General features: G+C 42.9%; 1 protein-coding gene across 3 annotated transcripts in view; it reads left to right on the forward strand.

Annotated features, from left to right (window-relative positions):
- The window catches only part of CHN2 (chimerin 2), a 305,590-nt gene that overhangs the window by 273,043 nt on the left and 8,331 nt on the right, over window positions 1-24,216 (forward strand). For all 3 annotated transcript variants that reach the window (XM_043589173.1, XM_043589172.1, XM_043589174.1), the window contains 3 exons: window positions 15,430-15,514; window positions 20,006-20,179; window positions 23,337-23,414. In XM_043589173.1, the coding sequence (XP_043445108.1) occupies window positions 15,430-15,514; window positions 20,006-20,179; window positions 23,337-23,414 (337 nt within the window). The remainder of the gene's footprint in view (window positions 1-15,429; window positions 15,515-20,005; window positions 20,180-23,336; window positions 23,415-24,216) is intronic.

Below are 24,216 nucleotides of genomic sequence, written 5' to 3' on the forward strand. Positions count from 1 at the left end.
ATTTTGCATGGTCTTTAGAGGAATACTCCAAAAGCTGGTCAGTGCTATAAATAGAGCAGTGGGTTTTTAGTAATCACCACTGAATCAACCAAACAAAGAAAAACTCTTATCAAAAGGCCCCTGCCATCTGCTTGAAATCAGCATAAAATTAAGACATAAAACACAAACTTGTTCTTTATGCTGACATCTAAGAGGCTTTATGCAGAAACTCTTGATTTGTAATTCGGGTTATTATTTTAGAGTACTACGTGATTAGTATAGCATAAGTGTTCAATACAAAAAAACAAATAATCGCATTTTCACGCTCATCAGCAAATAAGGTTTGCTAGACCCTGGCTGTGCTCTTGCCTAGGGGGTCCTACGAGAGATTCCAATCTGCCAGCCGATCTAAACGCCTCACCCCACAGCCAGATTTTTTTGCCCCAGTAAGGACTATGCCTCCAGGTAAAAAGCGGCCTCCTGGCTCTCTCCGGAAACTTCATGAAGAGGAATGAATAGAAACTCCCACCCCTATACACGTTGGGAACTTAACTGCCAGAAAGCCCCCAGGCACTGCTCCTAGGTGCCTACCTACTGTCCTTGCTGTTTAAACAACGCGTGTCTAAAAAAAATTTTTTTAATTAAAAAATAAAAAAAATACGGGGCGCCTGGGTGGCGCAGTCGGTTAAGCGTCCGACTTCAGCCAGGTCACGATCTCACGGTCCGTGAGTTCGAGCCCCGCGTCCAGCTCTGTGCTGACAGCTCAGAGCCTGGAGCCTGTTTCAGAATCTGTGTCTCCCTCTCTCTCTGCCCCTCCCCCACTCATGCTCTGTCTCTCTGTGTCTCAAAAAAATAAATAAACGTTAAAAAAAATTAAAAAAAAAAAAATAAAAAAAAATAAAAAAAATAAATCATGTCTAGGAAAAGACAGAAGTTAGCTCTGGGAAGAAAAGCTTTTGGAAGCAAATTAAAGTTATACTTCCTCTCATGCAATAATTATGTACTTTTCATATGCAGATATAGTTGTTGCTCATTTAAATCCTAAATTCTCTGGGATTACTTGCACATACTGGGAATTAGGAGGTATTTGTTGAAGAAATTATGAAATTGACAGGATCTTATCTAAAATGAAAACCCTTTGATAAAGGAAGAGACACTCCTTTAACTCATTTTATATCTGCATCTCTGTTTATCTAGTAGAGACACTCTCCTGTACGTAGAATATCTCTCTTTGAGATGGTCTACCCTAATAACACCTTTTGGCTAAGCTCCAAAATCCCCAGAGCCCCAACAATCTGGATGGCTGTCCTTCCTTCCTTCTCCACTTAGCACAGCGATGATGTAGCAATGGTCAGCTTAGTACTCCTGGCCATAGCTTGACCTTTGGAAAAGAGCTTAGTTCTATGAGCCTCAGTTTCCTTACCTATAGAATGGGAGTGTTGTAAGGCTTAAAGAATACATGTAAATCACTTACAGTCCGTGGCGCCCAGTAAGGTGAGCTTTTGTTATTTTACTATTCATCTTTTTGTCTCTCTCATCTCTTGCGCTGTAATGTTCAGCTTTCTCTGTCTCTATATTTCTTATTTTCTTTTTTTTTGGATTTATTTATAGAGAGAGAGAGCGTGTATGAGTGGGGGAGAGGCAGAGAGTGAAAGGGAGAGAAAGAGAGAGAGAAATCCCAAGTAGGCTCCGTGCTGTCTGTGTAGAACCCGACTCGGCGCTCCATCTCACAAACCATGAGATGATGACCTGAGCCGAAATCAAGAGTTGGACGCTTAATTGACTGAGCCATCCAAGCACCCCGTTTCTTTTTTTTCTACCCTTACTTCTCCATGCCCTTCTTTCCTTTTTTCTATCGTCTGTTTCTTCCACTCTCATTAACTACATGTAACAGAAAAATGCAAGAGTGCTCTGGGCAATGCAAATGACATGACCGAAAACTTGGGAGTCAGAAATGAGCCAGGAGTGAACCGGGTGCTCCCTGTTCGGGAGACCATCGAGGAGGGAGGTGCTCACTTCACATCTGGGGTGGGCCAGATCCAGGGAGACGGATGACCCTGGGCATTTTCTCCACTCCTCCCACTCGGTGCTCAGCCCTCCCAGTCTGCATGTGCGCATACATCACTCCTTCCTTCTACTGAATTCTCTCCCTCCACCCAAACATTGCAGGACCACTCTTCTCTCCTTACATGGAATATGGATGGAGAGCAGAGGCCCAGAAAATTCTAAAAGTTGAAAAGCAAACCACTCGGCCCCACCCCACATTTCCCATCTCCTGTCCACCTCCCCGCCCTTGCCCCGTCCCTCCCCTTCCATCCCCTTCCTGTCCCCCACCCATCCCTTGCCCAGCCTCCTCCCAGCTTTACTCTTCTCCATAGCACTGACCACTGGCACGGTACGTATTTACTTGTAGGCTCGCCTTCCCCTTACCAGCTGGAAACACTCACCCCTGGGGCTAGGGACAGGGGTTCGGGTCTGTTTTGCTTTTGCAGAAACCCCAGTGTCCAGGACAGGGCCTGGCCCAGAGCAGGCTGTCAGTAGATATTGGCTGAAAGGACGTGTAGCAGACATCTCACGACCCTGTCTACCTAAGACTGCACGTTCTCTCCCCACTGGCCACCCCACCGCACGGTTTGCCCTTGGGCGTAGCTTATTACACTTGTGTTAGCTGTGCTCAAGCCCTCGCAGGTGTGGGCCCTTCCCAAGTCCACTAGGCTGTGCCAGAGAGACGGATCGTATCAGGGTGTGCCAGGCCAGCCCTCCTTCCCCATCTGGCCAGCGGGTCTGGCCGGGCAGGGCTGCCCAGTGTCTTATACAGGGGGGAAGGGGAGGAGACTCATGCCCGGGCTCACTGTTGTTGTCCCAGCTTCTCGTGTGGCGACTCTCAAAAGTGGCCCAGTCTGGACAGAAGTTAAATGGTTTCTCAGCGTACCCTTTTGTGTCCCCCACTCTCCGTAGACCAAGGCTACCTCAGTAGCACCCAGTTCCCACGTCCACGAGGGATACAAGCAAGCTCATTCAGCAGGCTCCTTGTGCACCTGCCTCCCCAACGCGTAAGATCATGGGATCCTGCACCAGGGTTCAGGAGTGGAGCTGTGGCCGGGGCACCTGTCCAGGGGCAGCACCACCACCTTGCCGTTGGGGTCATGTGGCCCATTCACGGTTTCTGTGCCTATCATTCCTTTTTGCATTCTCATCAGTCAGTGGTCATGTGCTTTGGAACAAGACATCTGTGCTTTCCATATGCAAACCCCTCTCTTTTCCTTGTCCTTGACTTCATAAGAACGTGTGAGCCCTTCTTTGTCCCTACTACTTTGCCTGTCTTGTGTTCCCGTGGGCACGCAGTGGCCCAGTGCCCTTTGCTGCCCGTGCCGATCCCACTTCTTTGTGCTCCGGCAACGGGGCCAGTTGGATATTACACCTGCAGGAATCAGCTTCAGAAAAGGCCATTTGGGCAGAAACGAATGTGGAAGGAACCACTCAGAGGAAAAAGGCAGACTTCATCACCTTGGATATAAAATGAAAGACCCAGGGGCGCCTGGGTGGCTCCGTCGGTTAAGCATCCGACTCTGGTTTGGGTCATGATCTCGCAGTTCATGGGTTTGAGCCCCACGTTGGGCTCTGGGCTGACAGTTCAGAGCCTGGAGACTGCTTCAGATTGTGTGTGTGTGTGTGTGTGTGTGTGTGTGTGTGTCTGTCTGTCTGCCTGCCCTCCTCCCCTGGCTCACACGCTCTGTCTCTCTCTCTCTCTCTCTCTCTCTCTCTCAAAAATAAATAAGCGTTAAAAATAATGTAAATGGGTCCTCTTGAAACCAATAGCACAGTGCCTTTATCCAATGCAATTTCATTCATGGCAGGGATTTCAGGCAAGAGAGGAAACCATTTTTGGACACGGTTCTCACATAGGCGAGGGCCTTCTCTGCCTGCCAGGGTCTGACTAAAAGCTTGTCTTATCCCTCCTTGACCTGTTTTCATGTAAATATTGGAACACCGTCATTGTAAATCCTTTACAAACCATCGGAACCTGGTGGAAAGAGGATAGATTTTGACAACAAACCCTTGCTTAGGCCACACACCAGGGCGGTGGCTTGGTCAAGCTGTTACACAAATGTAAATCATCTACTCATGAGCCTGACCCATATCAAGTGCTTAGCTGTTATGAATTTTATATTTTGTTTTATTCCAAAGAACATATCAAAGGGGCTATTCTAAATGACTAAATGGCTGATTCTGGCATTTTAAGTCCAGAGAAATACTCCTTTTGTGTTTTGTGAGGAGAAAAAGAAAAGCACCAATGATCACTGTGCATATTCGTTGGGTCTTTTTCAAAGTTCTAAGATGGGGAAACTATTTAGATACGCAGTTTCTTATTCAGCGAATATGGACTGAGGGCCAGCCCTGTGCCAGGCACTACCAGGTACAAGAAAGACCAGTGGAGACCTAAGAGTGTGAGCTCCTCTTCCACTGGAAGGTGTTCAACCAGAGTGCTTCTCGCCTAGACATCTGGCAGGGTCTAGAGACATGTCTGATCCTTATAACTGGGATGTGCTAACGGGCTGTCCAGTAGAGGCGAGAGATTCTGCTAAACTTCCTGCGATGCCCAGCACGTCCTACAAGTCCCGACCACAAAGAGTGATCTGGCCCCGACGTCCGTGGTGCTGGGACCGAGAAAACACACACTAGACCATGGAGAAGCACTAGAGGATTGGAGGGCAGGGCATTGTCACAAGAATATTGGTGCTGATACCCTGATAAACCTGGGAGGAAGTGACCACTAGCTCATGTCACTTTACGCAGTGGGGAGATACCCGAAAAACTTTGTGGCAATCAGTGTCCTCGAAATTAAATCCTTTTTTAAGGCTACGAGAACAGCTGCTGAATAGACAGATCTGGGAGGTGAGTGGTATCTCGGTTGACACACCCAGCCCTCAGGCACCTCTACTGAGCAGGCTTCCGGGGGGGCGGGGTGGGGGGGGGGAGTCCTAGTCGTCTGTCACAGACCGAGCGATTCCCCTCGGATATTTACATTACATCTGAAAAGGTTCACGTCAAGGTCATTATTTCATCTGATCTTGCAAGAGGGAAAAGTCCAAAGTTTAACCTAATTTCTCATGAGTTGATTTGTCACATGACTATGAGAAAAGCAGTAAGTAGATGACAGGAAGAACCCTTGGCTGAGCCCGGGAGGCCAAGTACAGCTGACCCCCTGGGTGACTACAGACAAGCCCTTGGGGTAACTCGGGGCAGAAGCTGGACTACCTGACCCCCAAAACCCAGCAACTTGTAGCTGGAAGTGATGTTAGCCACCTCCAGCCCCCTCTCCTATGCTGAGACAAAGCTGCCTTTGACCCAAAGAATCCTTTTAAAATCAAAAGAATAAAGTTCTCATTAAAAAAAAAAATTTTTTTAATGCTTATTTTTTAGAGACAGAATGCGAGTGGGGGAGGGACAGAGAGAGCAGGAGATACAGAATCTGAAGCAGGCTCCAGGCTCCCAGCTGTCAGCACAGAGCCCGACGCGGGGCTCGAACTCACGAACTGCGAGATCATGACCTGGGCCAAAGTCGGTTGCTTAACTGACTGAGCCACCCAGGCGCCCCTAAAGTTCTCATTTTTCATATAAACAATAAAAACAACCGGCTGAGACGATGTGGTTTTAGTTTATAGCAATGAGTCTCTATCAGGGTTATTCTGCCCCTTGGGCACATTTGGCAAAGTCTGGAGACATTTGTGGCTGTTCCAGCTGACGGGTGCCACTGGCATCTAGTGGGTAGAGGCCAGGGATGCTGCTAAACAGCGTACAGTGACGATGATTTATCCAGCCCGAAATGCCCCTAGTGCCAAGGTTCAGAAATCTTGATGGCTGACGGACACAGAAAAGCACAACTTTCTCAAGTGTAGCGCGTCACAAAAAGCACTTTCTCTTTCTTACAGTCTAGAACCTGATCTGAGCTGATTACACACTTGGATGGGGTCTGCGCTGACCCATCGAAACACACTAGTTATGAAACCACGAGGGAATACTGCCTTCCAGATTCAGCAGATGTGAGACAAACAACATCCTGCTCATTTAGAGTCAAGTCAGGGGATACTCGCTGAACGCCTGAGATTTTTCTTGACAAATCTGGCTCTTGTTTGCACTAAGTGGCCATTCCTGGGCTATTTGTCAAACATACCGTATCTCCCGTAATATCATCTTTTTCTGTTTGGTGTGGTTTTGGAATCCCAGGCAGACCATGCCCAGTGTAATGGTCTTGGACCGACATTCTTCCTGTCTGGGGTATTTTCTTCCTGTCTAGGGTATTTTAGTTACTGCCTTAAAGTTGGCAAAATGTCCTTTTTTCTGAAAAGATATTCTTGAAAATCAATAAACTTCACAGAATGGAAAAAGCTGATCAGTGATTTTTCAAGATACGGGGTATTTCGTTGGGAGAGCAGCCATCATAACTCAACCCTAAACAGAATGCGTTCAGAGAGTGACCTCAGCCTTACATCTAGTCTACTGTTTAGAGATTGCCCTTGCGGACCCAAAAGAAAATTGAACAATAGATCAGCCATGAAAATAAACAGTGGCCCATCACAAAGAGGAAATTAGGCAGTGGGCCTAAAATAATGTTTAACTAACTTTACGTTCCCCTCTGTCCCCATTTTGTTTTATTTCTGTGGGAATGTGCATTTGTGGGGACACAGAAGTTTTTTGCTATTCAAAAAATGTCCGTCTGCATTTGTTTGGCTGAAGAAATGAGATCGAAGGCGGTGGGGATGTACTGATGGGAAATATGGGCAGGGCCAATAAGCATTAAATGCAATTTTGATATGCATCATTTTTTTAAATATTGCTAAAAAGTGAAATTTTAGAAAATCTATGCCTGGGATATCCTGTATTTTCCTGAAGCATTCTTTAGGCTGGTTTCTATTTTGTCTGTGTAAAGTAAACAGACAAATTTATATAAAATTATATATATATAAAATTATATATATATCTCTATAAAATTATAGCTAGTCTCCTAATTTCTAAATATTCTATTTTCTTTCTTTTTTTAAACATTGTGTTTTCATTTTTCCCCCAAGGTATGGAGATATTTCCCACGCAATTTCTTACCCACTGGAGATATTCCAGAAAAAAAAAATTGTCACCCCTTTTTTGCATGACCTTTCAAAAACCAAGCCCACCCTCACTGGCCTCTGGCGATGCTGTTTCCTATTCTTAGAATGTCCTCCCTAAGCCATCTGCCACCCCAGTCCACACAACTTCCCCACCAGATTCCGTCTTTCCCAGTCTGGTGAAGTCTTCTCCATCCTTGAAAACTCCGTTCAAGTATCATTTTCCCCCCGGACTTCTCAGGAAGAATCTATTGTAATCTCTGTTATACTGCCATAGGATCATTATTTATGTTGCCTATTTATTCTTACAGATGAGATCTTTGAGCACAGGGAGGTCTTTCCTCCTCTGATCCATCAGACTTTGTATCTCCAAAGACTAGTACAGTGCCAGGTTCAAAGTAAGCAGTCAGCATGTAAGTCTGAGATGCACGAGTGAATGATGAGTGGGTGGACAGGTGGATGACATAGGAAATAATTCATCTCTCTGACCTCCTTTTCCCACTAATTTGTAAAGCCACTTCTGAGATACACCAGTTCTCCACGGATGTGTGACTTTGTTCTGCCCTTTCTGCTCTATGCTACTGGTCTGGTGGCCCATCCTGCAGTGTTTTACTTTTTTGTTACTATAGAAGTCTTGGTGTATGGCTAGAGGTATTTTCCTATATTCTTTTACTTATTCAAAATTATTGTGGCTAGGGGCGCCTGGGTGGCTCAGTCGGTTAAGCGTCCGACTTCGGCTCAGGTCATGATCTCAGGGTCCGTGAGTTCGAGCCCCGCGTCGGGCTCTGTGCTGATGGCTCAGAGCCTGGAGCCTGCTTCGGATTCTGTGTCTCCCTCTCTCTCTGGCCCTCCTCCACTCAGGCGCGCGCGCTCTCTCTCTCTCTCTCTCTCTCTCAAAGATAAACATTAAAAAAAATAAAAACAAAATTATTGTGGCTAGCCTTTTCGACTTTATTCTTATGAGTTTTAGGACCATCTTGTCAGGTTTGGTGAAAAGTACCATGGAGATTTTGACTGAAATTATATTGGATTTATAGACTTTTGGAGGAGAACTGACATATTTATCACACTGAGTATTGCTGTGCAAGAATATAGACTATCTCTCTTCTTATTTATGTCGTTAATGTCTTTAGTTATTTGCTAACTAGTTTAGATTTTGTTGTAAATGGAGTCCTTAATTTTATTGTTCAATAAAATGAGGTATTATTTATGTATAGTAATGCTTCTGATTTCTTTATATTGCTCTTAAATTAAGGAAACTTGATGGCCTGTTTCTTCTTTCAGTTATATATTTCTTTGTCTTACTTTATTATGCTGGCTAAATTCTTCAGGATAATGCCCAAGAGAAGCATACATAGACCGCCCTATCTTTTTGCTGACTTTGAAGGAAATTATTCTAATATTTCATCTCTAAATGTGATGACCATTATGCGTGTGTCAGAGATACCTTTAATCAACTATTTTTAGGAGAGTTCCCTCTATTCCTAGTATGCGAAGTGCTATTGTTGTGAATGGATGTTGAATTTTATTGATTGTTATATTCTAATTTTTGAAATGATTGTGTGGTTTCTCTCTCTTGTTATTGTGGTGAATTCTAGTGATGTGTTATCTACTTTAAATCCCTGAAATAAGCCCCCCTTGATATGACATTTTTTTTAAATATAACACTACATTCAGTAAGATCTTTTTTAAAGGATTTTTACATTTATGATCATAATTGAAATTGACCTATAATTTTACTTTCATGGTCTGGTATAGTTTTTGAGTCAAGATTATATTAGCTCATAAAGCAAATGCTGGACCTTTTCTTCTTTTTTTTTTCTCCTCCAATCTGGAATAGTCTATGTTAGTTAGAGATGATGTATTTGTTAAATATTTGATAAAACTTAAGAAAATCATTAGGGGGAAACCTGGGTGGCTCAGTCGGTTAGGTGTCTGAATTCAGTTCAGGTCGTGATCTCACAGCTTGTAAGTTCGAGCCCCGCATCGGGCTCTGTGCTGGCAGCTCAGAGCCTGGAGCCCGCTTCGGATTCTGTGTCTCCCTGTCTCTTTACCCTCCTCCGCTCATGCTCTGTCTCTCTGTCTCAAAAATAAATAGACATTAAAAAAAATTAAAATAAAATCATTTGGGTTCATTAACTATTTGAGGGTAGATGCTTTACTACAGATTCAATTACTTAATGGATATAATTGAATTTGGGTTTTCCATATTAGTTTGGGTAATTTTTGATAATTTACACTCTTTATAAAAATTATCCATGTCAGGGGTATCTGGGTGGCTCAGTCAGTTGGACATTGACTCTTGATTTGGCTCCGGTCGCGATCTTATGGTTCGTGAGTCTGAGCTTCATGTGGGGCTCTGCACTGACAGTGTGGCGCCTGCTGGGGATTCTCTCTCTCTGCCCCTCCCCAGCTTGTACTCACGCTTGCTGGCTCTCTCTCTCTCTCCCTCTCTCTCTCTCTGTCTCTCTCTCTCAAAATAAATAAACAAGCATTAAAAAAAAAGTATCCACATCAAAAAAGAAAATTATCAATGTCACAAAACTTTTAATGTTTTTAGTATAAAGCTAGTATTCTCAAGATTTATATTTAGTATCTTCACTGCATTTGCATTTATGTTCTCTTTAGCACTTGTGTTTTTCTTCTTGGCCAGTCTTGCCCAAAGTTTGCCTATTTTATAAATCCTTTTGAAAATCACCTTTGAGGGGCGCCTGGGTGACTCTTTTGGTTAAATGTCCGACTTCGGCTCAGGTCATTTTCTTGTGGTTCATGGGTCCAGTCCCGTGTCAGGCTCTGTGCTGACAGCTCAGAGTCTGGAGCCTGCCTCAAATTCTGTGTCTTCCTCTCTCTCTCTGTCCCTCCCACGCTCATGCTCTGTCTTCTCTCTCTCTCTCTCAAAGATGAATAAATGTTAAAAAAAATTAAAAATAAATTACCTTGGAGGTTTTTTATTCTTTTTATTGTATCTTTTCTTTCTATGATTCTGTTCGGCAATAATCTTTATTATTTTGTGTTTTACTTCATTATTTTTCTAGCTTCCTAAATAGTATGCTTAGCTTATTAATGTTAAACCGTTAAAAAAATTCCAACCTATACTTTTTAATACAGGCATTGAAAGCTTCTATACCCCCACAAGGAGTGTTTTGTCTTTCAATTCCAAATATTTGGTAATTTCCATTAAGATTTTTTCTTTGCTAATCTTTTAGAATTATTTTAAATTTCCAAATATACTGGGGTTTGGCTATTATTGATCTTTAATTTTATTGAATCATAGTCAGAATATGGCCTGTATTGGGTCAGTTCTTTTCTGTAGGTTGAGGCTTGCTTTGTGGTCAGTTTGTGCACACATTTCTTGCATTTTTTTAAACAGTACATATTCTATAAATTGTTGGATATGAGGTCCCTCTTGTATCCAGTATGTTAACCTATTTGATCTATTAATTTCTGTGAATAGATGTTAAAAACCGTTATCTGGGGCGCCTGGGTGGCTCAGTCGGTTAGGCGACTGACTTCAGCTCAGGTCATGATCTCGCGGTCCGTGAGTTCGAGCCCCGCGTCGGGCTCTGTGCTGACAGCTCAGAGCCTGGAGCCTGTTTCAGATTCTGTGTCTCCCTCTCTCTGACCCTCCCCCGTTCATGCTCTGTCTCTCTCTGTCTCAAAAGTAAATAAATGTTAAAAAAAAATTAAAAAAAACCCCAAACCATTATGATTATGGGTTCGTCAATCTGTCTTCGGTTTCTGTCCACTTTTACTTTATATTTTTTGATACCATATTGTCATGTGCATAACAGCTCAGGACTATTATATCTTTAGGGTAAAATTAAATCTCTAATCATTATATAATGACCATCTTTATCACTAATAAAAAAAAGTATAAACTTTATATCAGGACATTTGTTTGGGATTTCTGTTGGCTAGCATTTGCTAGGCATGTTTTTTCTATCCCTTTATTCTCAACATTTCTATTACATTATGTTCTGAGTGTGTTTCTTGCAAAGGCTTTTTGAATATCTGCAAATTTCGGGCTTTTATTTGGTGTTAGAGCCATATGTGTTGTGATTAGAGACAAATAAGGATTTTTCACACACCCCCCATTTACTGTGCTTTTTTTATTGCTTTGTTTTCTTCTTTCTTGCTTTTCATTGGCTTAATCAAATCTTTATTTCATTTTCCCTTAGGCATTTTATAGAATCCATTCCACCCTTTTTGTGTATACTCCAAAATCTAATACACGTGTAATTAACTTAAAATCTTCCTTACTTAGTTAATGAGTAGCTCTACGTACATATCCCAAACGATGAGAACCATAGAATGCTTTGACTTTTTAAAGCCCTTCCTATCTTCCATGCCATTTTTTCACTCTGTTTTTCAGTGCCCTGAAATTAGTCATCTTATTATTGTTTTATGTAGATGAGCTTGATTAGATTGACCCCTTGCTCACCATGGCTTCTGGAATCCTGTTCTTGCCACTAGGTTCAGTATGCTTCCTGCAGATGTATATACCCCCTAGTATTTCTCTGAGTAAGGATCTGTGCGTGAACACCCTTGGCATTTGTCTGGAAAATACTTTTATTTTATCCCCACTCTGGAGTACAGAAGTTAGGTTGGCAGTAATTTTCTCTGAGCTCTTTGATGAAATTTTTCCATGATCTTCTAGCTTCTTTGTGCTGAACAGAACCGTTTTCATCATAATTGCTGTCCTTTGGCAAAAATAACTGGGTTTTTGTGTGTTTTTGTTTTGTTTTGTTTTTAGGATTTTGATTGTTCTTTGGCATTCTGCAGTTTCTTTAAAATCTATATAGGTTATATTATCTTTTTAATTTACCATGTTTGAGATTCAGTTAGCTTTTCTGAATCTGAAGATGTTGTGCTTTTACTGATCCTAGAAAAACCTCAACTGTTGTTCTTTTTGAATATTGCTTCCATGTATGACCTAAACCTCAACATCTCTCAGCTTTTCAAGATCATCCCACCCTCACTCCCTCTGCTCTACATTTCCAGCCTCTTGTACCTATTGTATCAATCCCGTCAGCAAGTGAGCATGCCCTAATGTCTCCCATTTTTTACTTAAAAAAAAAAAATTCTCCTTGACCCAAATCTCCCTGGGGTCCCTGGAGCTATTTCGTTGCTCTGCTGGACATCATAGCCAAATTTCCGGACAAATTTGCCTATGCATTTCTCCACTTCCATACCCCCCATTTATTCTTCGTGTCACTTGAGTGTGACCTTTGCCCTCACCGATGCAGCGAGACTGCTCTCACCGAGGTTACTAGTAACTTCGTGTGTCTGAATCAGTGTTGAGTCCTCATCTAACTGGACGTCTTCCCAGCATTGAACACAGTTGACCACTCCTTCCCTAAAATACTGTTCACCCTTTGGCTTTCGAAGCACTTGACTTTCTTGGTTCTGAGTGTTGGAGCACAGAGGGCTTGGGTTGAGCTCTATTTTCTTCACTTTCTGCTCTCCATCCCTAATGGTTTTTGTCCATTTACACAATTTTAATTACCGTTTATTTGTCAGGGGTGAGCCTAATGTACGCCTCCAGCCCTTACTCCTCTGAGCTATTGAATTATGTGTGAATTCCTGCTCTCAGGAATTCAAAGGCTCCTGCTCACCTTTGAACTTAAATTGTCCAGAGCTCTGTTCTTGAATCTCTCCCCCAAAGGGGGTCTTCCTTATCTCAGCAAAGGTCATCACCATCCACCTGGTTTCTAAAGCTAGAATCTAGGAGTCGTTCTCCACTCCTCTTTTCCTCCAAGAGCCACGTTTATTCTATTATTAAGTCTTATGAATTCTGTCTTTGAAATATATCTCCAGTCCATCCACTTCCCATCTCCACCTTCAGTACCCTGATCTTGGCCTCGACCATTTCTCAACTTGAAAAACTACTACCTGGTTTCTGAATCTCTTTCACTACAAATGTTCTCCCATCCGTTTTCAACATGGTGGTCAGAACATCTTTTTTCTTAAAAAATCATCTTCCTACTTAAAGTCCTTGAAGAACTTCGTACTGGACCTAGATTAAAAGAAAATCTATACTCGTTACTAAAACCTTTAAGGCCCTTTCCTACCTTCGGCGTCATCCGAGTTCTCTCCCTCGCTCTGGTGTTCTGGCTACCCTGGCCTTTAGTCCTCAGTCACAGCAAGCTCTTTCGCTTGCAGGGCCTCCTAGCTTCCTTCTGCCTGGAATGTTCTCCAACCCTGCCCCCACCAGACCGGCTCTTCCCCTCTTTCAAGCAGCGGCGAGGTCACCTTTCAAAGAGCAGCCTTCCCCACCACTGTGGATAACCCTGGGGCCCCTCTTAAGTCTCTCCAGTCACAACCTTCTCTTTTCTTTTATAGTCCTTTCCACACAGTTTATTCTATTGATCTGGCCATTGCAACAGTATATGAACAGCCGACTAACTTTGTTGCCGTTATTAACCACAACGTCCCTTTAGAGTCTTTCTAGTAAATTATGAAGAGTCCTTGGATTGCTAAATTTAGAAAATGCTCAACTACCAATAGACCCCCTTACTGAGGGATTCTTTCAGTATCAGGTTGAATCTCAGCGAGCCTCTGAATGAACCGTGGCATTCTGGCTCTGCGAGAGGGCAGGCACTCCCTGGGATAGATTCTCTGCATTCCTACAAGGAGGCCTTGTCATATCTTAGCGTTGTTTCCTTACAGCACATTTACCCATTTTCAGTAAAAACAATTCCGAGAGGTGGTTTTTTTTTTTTTTTCATTGTTTTTTCAAAGCAGAAATAGTATACTGGGCAGTTTGCAAGTGATAAACTAAAATACCAAAAGACTGTTATAACTTCGCTTTGTTGCATAGAAACCATGGTCGTAAATTGTTCTTTTTTTTAATTTTTTTTTTAACTTGTGTGCACTCTCTCGGCCTTGACAAATCTGTGAGTTCCAGTAGAACGGAACCAGATCTGTTTTGTTTGCCATGTTATATATACCCAGTTACTGGCATAGATAAATACATAAAGATCTCAAAGTGATGCTTTTTTTCAATTTCAATTTTAATTTTAAATAAACCCTGCATTCAACATGGGGCTCAAACTCATGTCTCTGAGATCAAGAGTTGCGTGTTCTACTGACCAAGCCATCCAGGAGCCCCTGATGTTTCTTCTTCTTCTTCTTTTTTTTTTTTTTTTTTTTAAGTAGGGCTCTGATGAGCGTCTTCCCAAACCGTGTCCATAGTTGTCATCCTCCTATCTTTTCGTGTTCAATAAAAATAGCATACTGGCCTCCCAGTCTGCTAAAGGAATAATATCGCCTGCATTTCTTTTATTTGTCGATGGAAGCTTACAACTCGGAAAGTCCTTTGCAATGTCTCCTAATATTTTAATTGTGTAAAAGTAGGTTTGTATGTCTCCAAGCAGACTGCCTGTGGTGGGTTTCGGCTTACCGTGGCCACGTCTGCTTTCAAGGAATCTCCTGGTTCTGTGTCTTGAAGTTCACTGGTGTTAGAGGACAAGTATTTTTGTTTTGTCTTTGTTTTGAATCGAGACTTCATACCCGGTCTAGTCGCAAGAGGACCTGTGCCTGAATAACTAAAGATAAAACCATCCTTACTTCATCATATTCAAAATATTTAACTGTCTGGGGTGCTAACCAATAAGACTTGTGCCTTGGCCAATCAGAAAGGGCTTTCGGTTTGCACACCCGTAGGCCACACCCGGCCATGCTGAATCCAGACCCTGTCTCTAGGGAAGGCAATTCTATAGACCCTACTGGTAACCTTCATGTTCAGCCAACTCCTCTCTTTTTAATGCCTGGTTTGGGGGGTTGTTTGTTTGTGTGTGTGTGTGTGTGTGTATGTGTTTGTGGGTTTTTTTTTTTGAGTGGGAAGTGGCTCAAAGACTTCGAAGCTTTTAATCTTCCCATAATCATGTCTTATTTATACCTGCCTCGATATTCTACAGATGGAGCAACTTTGGTCAAAAGGACACAGTAATTGAGTTCTGCCTTCCAGAACTTGCTGAGCTAAATGCAGGTTACAGCTACTGGCCCCGGGCTATCTTGGGTTTGTCCTCGCGGTGCCTTGTTTGGGGTGGTGAGCCGGTGGTTCCTTAGCTGATGGCACGGCCCTATAATCTTACTGGTGCTCTACATTCCTTTCTGACTCTGGCCTAGGGCATGGTGGGTCATAGAGGATTTTCAAAGACCGAAGCATATCTGTTTTCTCCAGTCCGTTTGTAACTCCGCCTCGCTGGAAAGAAAAGGCCCAGTTAGGGATGCTCACTCCCACCGAGGTCGTCGTTTCTGGACGTCGTCCATGTGTGTCACGTCTGAGGCCACCTGCCTTCAAATAACTGAATGTCCTGACATTTTTCTTCTTTTGGGATCACAGGTCCACACGTTCCGAGGCCCGCACTGGTGTGAATACTGTGCCAACTTCATGTGGGGGCTCATCGCCCAAGGGGTCCGGTGCTCAGGTAAACAGGGAACTTCCTTCATCCTTTTCCCTGTATATAAAGGGTCGTGATGTTGAGCTGGAGATCATTTCTCCAGAGTTGGGAAACAGACTCAGGTTAGCTCCAAAGTCTAGCTTTCTGGAAGGTTCAAGGCATCTCTCTGCTTAATGGAGAGACTGTTCTAGGTGTCTGCTGGAATGAGAAGGAACATCTCATGTTTATGTAAGAAAAGAAAAAGATCCAAGCAAGTCCATTTTCTTATGCACCTACCTGCCACCCAAAATAGGCAGTAGTCCTTAAGTAGTCCAATTCCCATGGAATTGCAAGGTAGAAAAACCACATTTCCTTCCCATCCCCACTTTGCTACAAAAGGCAGGGCATAAAAATAGAAATGCTAGTGTAAACATTTACCACTTACCAGGCATTGAGCTAAGCACTTTCTGCTTATCATGCCCTGCAGCCTCACCAAAAGACCTTAAGGAGGTGCAATTATTCTCCCCATTGAATAGATAAAGACACCGAGGCTCAGAGGTAGGTGTTAACTGCTCTCGGCCACAGCGGAAGTGGCTGGCGGAAAATGGATTCAGCTCCAGAACCCCACGCTCAGTATTTTTCTGTTATCAGATTAGCAGTGCAACTAAAGAGCTCGATGGGACAGCACTCTGAAATCCTCGGTATTTTTCCACCTAGAACTGGACACACACGCCCAGTGCTGACACGTAGCTAGCGTATAGCAAGTCTTACTACAACACGGCTAACAAAAGAGCAAAGAATTGCCAAAGTAATGTGTAAGTGGGTCTCCTAATTCGTCTCGCCACACTTTTTCTGGCAAGCAGTTCTGCCAGGAGTGAGAATAGCCTCTTGTGGTATTCTGATTGGGTTTACCAACACCATGACTGATTTCTTCCTTGCTAGGGCATGAGTTTTAAAAATAAGTCTTATGGGGCATTTAAAATAACACATGCTAATGACACTATACTTCGCCATCCTGCCCATTTTGGTTCACAGGACTGTGGGACCTTCCATCCTTTCTCTCCTTTGCTTCTACTGTGTAGATACGACAATCATTGGTAGTGGCACCTGGATGGTTCAGGTAGTGTTTGTGTAAGTGGTTTAACGCTACCTGCCCCCATCAGAGATCCATGCAAGCAGCAAACAGGCTCAGACGCAGCCTCTCCAGGAACGTTCCAGATACCCCACTTCATACAAAAGTCTTACTGGGAGTTACAGAGCATCTCACGGCTCAGCCACTGAGCAAAGTGGTGGAATATCTAATTTACTCAGTGGTCATCAATTCAGGCTGTCCAGATTACACCTACCAGAAATATCCTAATTGCTGGTATTACCCAATTTGAGCAGCAAAATCCGTCCAAAGTCAGTTTTACAAGAACACAACTCTGGAATTTGGAGTAGCTGTGAATTGCAACTTTCTCTGGGATAAAAGCGTTTTTTTTTTTTTCTGTTCTTTTTTTTTTTTTTAATAAAACATATTCTGAGGTTAAAATGTTAATATTCGCCAGTGGCCACTATTTGGCCTCGTATTTCCACTGAGCTGCAGGAAAACTCAAAACTGTTCATTAAAGGTTAGGAATAGCCATCACTGCCTCTCAACTCTCTGTATTTTACATGTTTTAAACGTTTTTTAAATGAACCAGACCTTATTTATAGCATCTGGAATTGTAGTCATTTGCAAATACTGAATATTTTTATATGTTATAAAACATCTTAATTTTTTTTTAATTTTTTTTTAACGTTTATTTATAAAGCATAAACAGGGGAGGGGCAGAGAGAGAGGGAGACACAGAATCTGAAACAGGCTCCAGGCTCTGAGCTGTCAGCACGGAGCCCGACGCGGGGCTCGAACTCACGGACCGCGAGATCATGACCTGAGCCGAAGTCCGACGCTTAATCGGCCAAGCCACCCAGGCGCCCCTAAAACATCTTAATTTTAATAAAGTCTCCGTATTTAACTCTACAGAAACACAGTGTTGCTTCAGATCTTAAAAAGAAGTTGATAAGGAAATTACACATAGGATTATCATAATCCAGCAATTCCCCCTCTGGGTCTATATACCCCACAGAACTGAAAGCACGCATTCAAACTGATATTTGTACACCTGTTTTTATAAGAGCATTATTTACAATAGCCAAAAGGTAGAAGCAACCCAAATGTCCATCAAAAGATAAACCAAACGTTGTGTGTCAAGACAATGGGAGAGTATCCAGCCTTAAAAAGGAAGGGACTCCTGTCTTATCCTGTAATATTAATAAACCTGAAGGACATCATGCTAAGTGAAAGAAGCCGGTCACAAAAGGACAAATGCTAAGGATTCCACTTATATGGGGCATCAACAGTAGTCAAATTCAGGGGCACCTCAGTGGCTCAGTCAGTTAAGCATCCGACTGTGGATTTCAGCTCGGGTCATAATCTCACAGTTTGTGGGATTGAGCCCCTTGTCGAACATCATGTTAACAGAGCAGAGACTGCTTGGAACTCTCTCTCTCTCTCTATCCCTCCACCCTGCCTCTCAAAATAAATAAAATCAACTTGAAAAAAAAGATAGTCAAATTCATAGAAATAGAATGTGGTGCCAGGGGCCAGGTGGAGGAGGGTCTGAGAGTTAGTGTTTCACGAGTACAGAGCTTCAGTTTTGGAAGACGGAAGTTCTGGAGATGGGGAGTGGTGACAGCTGCACACAGTGTGAAGGTACTTAATGCCCCTAAACTGTACACTTAGAAATGGTTAAATGGTGAATTTATGTTACGTATATTTTATCACAATGTTTCGACATTGTTTTCTTTTTTTTTTTTAATTTTTTTTTAACGTTTATTTATTTTTGAGACAGATAGAGGCAGAGCATGAACAGGGGAGGGGCAGAGAGAGAGGGAGACGCAGAATCCGAAACAGGCTCCAGGCTCCGAGCTGTCAGCACAGAGCCCGACGCGGGGCTCGAACTCATGGACCGTGAGATCATGACCTGAGCCGAAGTCAGACGCTTAACCGACCGAGCCACCCAGGCGCCCCTGGACATTGTTTTCGATGAAATTTATAAGAACATAGCAAAACTTACTAGTGAAATAATAAGAGCTGGCCAGGTAGCCTTGTATTGTCTCTAACACTTGCCATTTCTTTTATTTAATTCACATGTAGTGTTCACCACACTTTAGAGTTTACACAGATTAATTTAGGTGCTTCTAATGATAATCCTAGGAGTGGGTGCTATTATCATCCTTATTTTATAGAAGGGGAGCCAAAAAAGAAAACAAACCAATTCTGTTTGGTTCCATTTGCTCACATTTACATCCAACTAAATAGATCTGTCAAAATATTATTGAAGTTTACTTGAGCTTTGATGAATTTCTCATGCTGATAAAGCTAAGATGATTAAGAACTGGTTTTTTTCTTTGGAAGGAATGTAGATAGCACTCAGCCTAAAAATTACATGAAAATCATGTAATGCTTTTCAAAAATCATTTTTTGATGATTTTATCAAAGTTCAGATTTTCTCAAATCCTTGGTGTGGTTAAGTGCTTTTTTTGTTGTTAAACAGCTGATTATAACATTCATTATTATGTATGTGTATAACATATATGTGCTTTGACTAGACAGCACATCAACTTTGAACAACTTCAGCGTTAGATTTTTATTTTCCAGAATGTAGACTGTGTCTTGTTAGAGAAATTCTGTCAGTGGATACCAACGGCTAGCAAAGATTTTAATGTGTTCATTGAACTTAAAAGTACCTTTTCAGCTTTGGATCTTGATATGAGCTTTATAAATAATTACTCTAATCATCACATTACATGGCATTGTTCTAAATTGTAAACTCTCAAGTACTCCCACCGGTATCTAGTTAGACATTATTTCTACTCACAGATGTCAAAATAAGGTAAGTAGAAAGAAAAATGGCCTACCCAAACTCCCAAGAAGGGGAAGGTACTAAAAGCTATGGGCAACTCTCCAGGAAAGGGGAAGAAGTTGCCAATGGCCATGGGTCCACAGACCAAAGATCAGAGATTCCTTCAGAGAGAGTAATCATGTCTTCCACAAAAGGAGCATCCAGAACTTTAGGAAAACAACCTAGCACAAGTCCTAGGTGCCCTTTATGAGCCAAGACGAGCTCTGGGAATTCAAACCCAGAAGTTCACACATGGACCCAAAGGTTCCAGCCCCAAAAAAGAAAAAAAAAAAAAAAAAAAAAAACCACACACACACACACACACAAACAACCTAGCTAATCACCAAAACTAAAGAATCTCAGCAAAATGTTCTATTCTGATGGTCCAGCAACAGAAAGGCTAAATGAGAAAAATGGAATTCTCTAAGAGTTTTGTGAGTAAAGGTGGATTTCATCCTCATGTTGTAGAGAATATCACCTCCAAATGGGATGGGCGTTCCAGAAAAATACGCAAACCCTTGGGTGTTTTCATTTTTATTTTTGGTAACATATAATTTGTGTCGGGCTTTTACAAAAGGGCCAGGCAAGGCTAATGTGGCTTCTTTGTTTACAGACTGTGGACTGAACGTGCACAAACAGTGTTCCAAGCACGTTCCCAACGACTGTCAACCTGATCTCAAGAGGATCAAGAAGGTGTACTGTTGTGACCTCACAACACTCGTAAAGGCTCACAACACTCAGAGGCCCATGGTGGTGGACATATGCATACGGGAAATCGAAGCAAGAGGTTTGGAAAAAATTCCTTGTTATGTGATTTTGTTTTCACTGTTTGTTTTTACTGTTGTCAAGGAAACCTTCTTATAGTTGTTAAATTGACTCTCTCTCCACTATTGAGAGAGCGTGTTGGTGAAATGGCCTACCCCAGCACACACACACATACACGTGCATACACACGCACACAAATAAGCCAAATCCAGCCAACCACATCAGTGCTGTTTTGTACCCAAACTTTGTATCTATGCATTCAACATGTTTGCTAAGCCATTTGTTATGTACTACACATTGATATAAAAGTCACAGTTCTCACCTTCCGGAAACTGACACTGTAGTATGCAGATCAGAGGGGTAGGGGCGCCTGGGGGGCTCAGTCAGTTGAGCGTCTGACTTTGGCTCAGGTCATGATCTCGCGGTCTGTGAGTTCGAGCCCGACACAGGGCTCTGTGCTGACAGCTCAGAGCCTGGAGCCTGCTTCAGATTCTGTGTCTCCCTCTCTCTTTGCCCCTCCCCACTCACACTCTGTTTCTCTCTCTTTCTCAAAAATAAATGTTAAAAAAAAAAAAAAGAATCAGAGGAGTAAATAAATCAATGTTGCAGGTGTGTGTATTCAAAACACCATGTAGTCTCAGAAGACATTTCAGTGTTATTTGAGGACAGTCCAGAAAGGGTTTATGACAGAGGTGAAGTCTGAATGGAGTCTTCAAAAGTGACCCCATTAAATAGGTAAAGAAACTGTTGGTCAACACATATGTTTCTTACCATATAGAAATTCACCGCTCGTATTGCTTCTGTTTATTTTAAAGAGAGTGAAAAGATTAAAAAGATCTATGATCTAAAAAGATCACTCGAGTGAAAACTCAAGAAGGCAGAGAAGATAGAAACATTTCCGTGAAAAGGTTTTTCATAGTATGATTGAGTCCTATTTTCCTTTATTTGTGCTTTGTTGGGCTACTCTGCAGTTACCAAAACTTCAGTGATACGGTGGATCAAGTCTGGTTGGGGAGAATTTGGACTGCTGGGTGTAACGTGGATAGTTGGACCAGGTGTAAAGCCCAGAGGCTTTAACCATTTTTGCCATGTAGGGGCTCTGCTATCATTGGGATCCGTTATTGTGTCCAAACTGGCTTAATGTAATCTACAGATATTTATGCATTGGCCAAGTATCCCATTCTTTCCCAAACCAAACAAAACAAAACAAAACAAAAGAGGACATTATAGATTGTTCTCCCAAGCCTTTTAGAAAGAGGAAATCATTCCCTTTTCCACGCAGGATGAAAACTATAGCTACTCTGTTCCCTTAAGACTAGCTCATTTAATCTCACATTGTTATGAAATGGCTCCTGCCTTTGACTGCTCTAGCTGTCAGAGTTCACTGGGTGCTTTGGGACCTGGTGAAGGTATTGCTGCAGGGGCTGATCTGGATAAGAGTTGAGAAGGGGGTGCCCTGACTCTGGATGAGTAGCTGGGAAAAGCATCCTTGGGTCCTGTTGTTCAGAGGGCTCTGCAAGTTGGGGTCAGAGCACCAGCCTCTCTGGAGCCCGGACTCAGGACCTCAGCTTCTCTGGAGAAGGAGGTATCATCCCGTAGTGATCCTCGTCAGAGGCGACTGATAACACGGGCAGAGTTACTGCCATGTCTGATGTCTGAGGTGTCCGTGGGGAGCACAGCACTGAGCATGCCTCGTACAAGAGTTACAATAGCACAGATTAGGACTGTAAGCCTGGGGAGCCACAGCAAAGGAATTGGAGCCGCAGGCATTGGCATCCTGCACGTGTGAACAGAACCAGAGAACGGGCTGGAAGAAATTCACATGACTCCCATCCCCCGCTTTGCTCCCACCTCTGCCAAAGTCTCATCTCATGCCCCACCCGTAGCAAATTCCATATTGCAAATCCTCTTTCGGGGCCATTTGTTTCTGCGTGATGTGGCCAAACAAGAAGGCCACGTGTCATCGCCTGTGTCACGTGCAGATTACAACCACAGTGAGGCATGCTAACCTGTACCGCCAACTAGAACACGATGACTCCAGTTCTCTCTCATCTTGTGGACCAACCCGGTTAATCAGTGTGGCAACCTGGGCAACCGTACTGAGTCAAGTTCTGAGACTGAGTGGGGTTCGGTGGGAGGCGGAGCTGAGGTCAGTGAAGAAGGTCTCTGACAGTCCGGGGAGAAGGACCGGCAGGATACATGTCATGCATTTGTTGTCTCTGATGCAGACCTGATACAGACCCTTATATATGGCAGAGAGCATATACTTGATAAATATTTCCCAAATGAAGAACAGGAAAGTACATACTCATACGCGGCCAAGGTTCCTGTTATCAAGAGCTTGACAGAGTATATTGCAACAGCTGTAGAAGCTATTTGTTCGCTTATTTTTGCTGTAGTTATAGTTTGATAGCAGCTAGTTTCTTACATGCAAGGTCTGAGATCTGGCCCTCCCTCCCTTTGGATACTTTGGGGACCTGGCTGGGCCTTAGAACATATCTTAACAAATCAATAAGATCTAGGAGCAGAAGCCACATCTTTTTCTTAGCCCAAATATACAGTGATCAAGTTTCCAGAATCATCACTCAAATTTTATTTTTCGGCATCTGTGCGTATGATCCTTTATTTGAAGGTATAACGATGAAATCGATCATATTTAGTTAAACATTGAACATATGATATTTACGATTCAACACAAAAGGCTATAAAATTTAGACCATTTCAATAAAATCAGGACAATATATATCACACAGAGGTGCCCGTGGATGTATGTATACCTAGCACAGCACTGCACGCAGTATGGCACATGGGTTAAGATGATGCTGGGGAGACAGCGGGTTGCCGCCAGAAGCAGTGAAATCAAATCCACAAGTCTGATGAACAAAGGAAGCACCAAGGTTGATGAGAATCTGAAACAGGGGTTCACTTTGTGAAGCCAGGCAGGAAGAAGACCAGATCCCTGGGAGGTTTCCACTGCAGCGCAAGCAAACGAAGACAGAGTTGCCTGGAAACTGAGATGGGCAGGTCCGGCGACAGCATCGTTCAGTGTGACAGTGTGTAATGTACAAGAGCACTGACTGTATTTTTATCATTTATAGCACACGGTGTATATATGAAATTAGAGTCCTCTGTAGATGTTTCGGGAAGTTAAAGTCTCTCTGTTTCCTTTTCCCCCACAGGATTGAAGTCGGAAGGTCTTTACAGAGTCTCTGGGTTCACCGAACACATTGAAGATGTCAAAATGGCATTTGACAGAGGTGGGCTTTGTCTTTCTTGAACGCCAAGTGACACATCCTTAGCTCCCTTTCTTTTGGAACCACATTTTATTCATGGTGGGAATGGGTTTCAGAGCTACAGAGAGTTGTTGCTCAAGAAACCAAGGAGTAGTCGTTTACAGATCACATAGTTCTCTGCCTTGCTGGGGGAAGGGTTTCCTTAAAAGTTGTGGACTAGTGATCCCACGAGTTTAAAATCTTTCTTGAATGGGCAGCCAGCATTTGGTGCCATTATGGCTCTTGATTTGATGTCCAACATTCACAGACAGTCCACATGGCACCAGGCTGTCCCTCTACATCCCCAGCCAAGGATCTCAGTGGCTCTTCTCTTTCTCCCAAAACTCCAAAGAACAGAGCATAGGGATGCAGATGTGCCCAACACTGAAATAGGGGAAGCCAGTGGAAGTTTAGGAGGTAACCCCTTTTGTTGTTTATAACTGTGACAAATGTTCTCTAGGCCACATTCTCTCTTAGGTCGGAGAACTTGGGAGCTTGTTAAAAGTACGGATCGCCACGGTCCACCCTGGGGACGCACTGAGAAAGCTAGGTGAACCCATGAATCTAGATTATTAATTTTTATTCATTCTACTGAAACAGACAAACAACAACAAAAAACCGTTCACCCAGTTTTCCCACCCCTCACTGCTCGTCTCCTCCAATCACCAATCTGTTCTCCGTATCTATGAGCTTAGTTTTGATTTGGTTTGGTTTATATCCCGCGTATGAGAGAGACCGTAGGGTGTCTCTTTCTCTGTCTTATTTCACACAGCCTAATCCCCTCAGG

The sequence above is a fragment of the Prionailurus bengalensis genome, chromosome A2 (assembly GCF_016509475.1).
Source record: "Prionailurus bengalensis isolate Pbe53 chromosome A2, Fcat_Pben_1.1_paternal_pri, whole genome shotgun sequence".
In the NCBI taxonomy this organism is placed as follows: domain Eukaryota; kingdom Metazoa; phylum Chordata; class Mammalia; order Carnivora; family Felidae; genus Prionailurus; species Prionailurus bengalensis.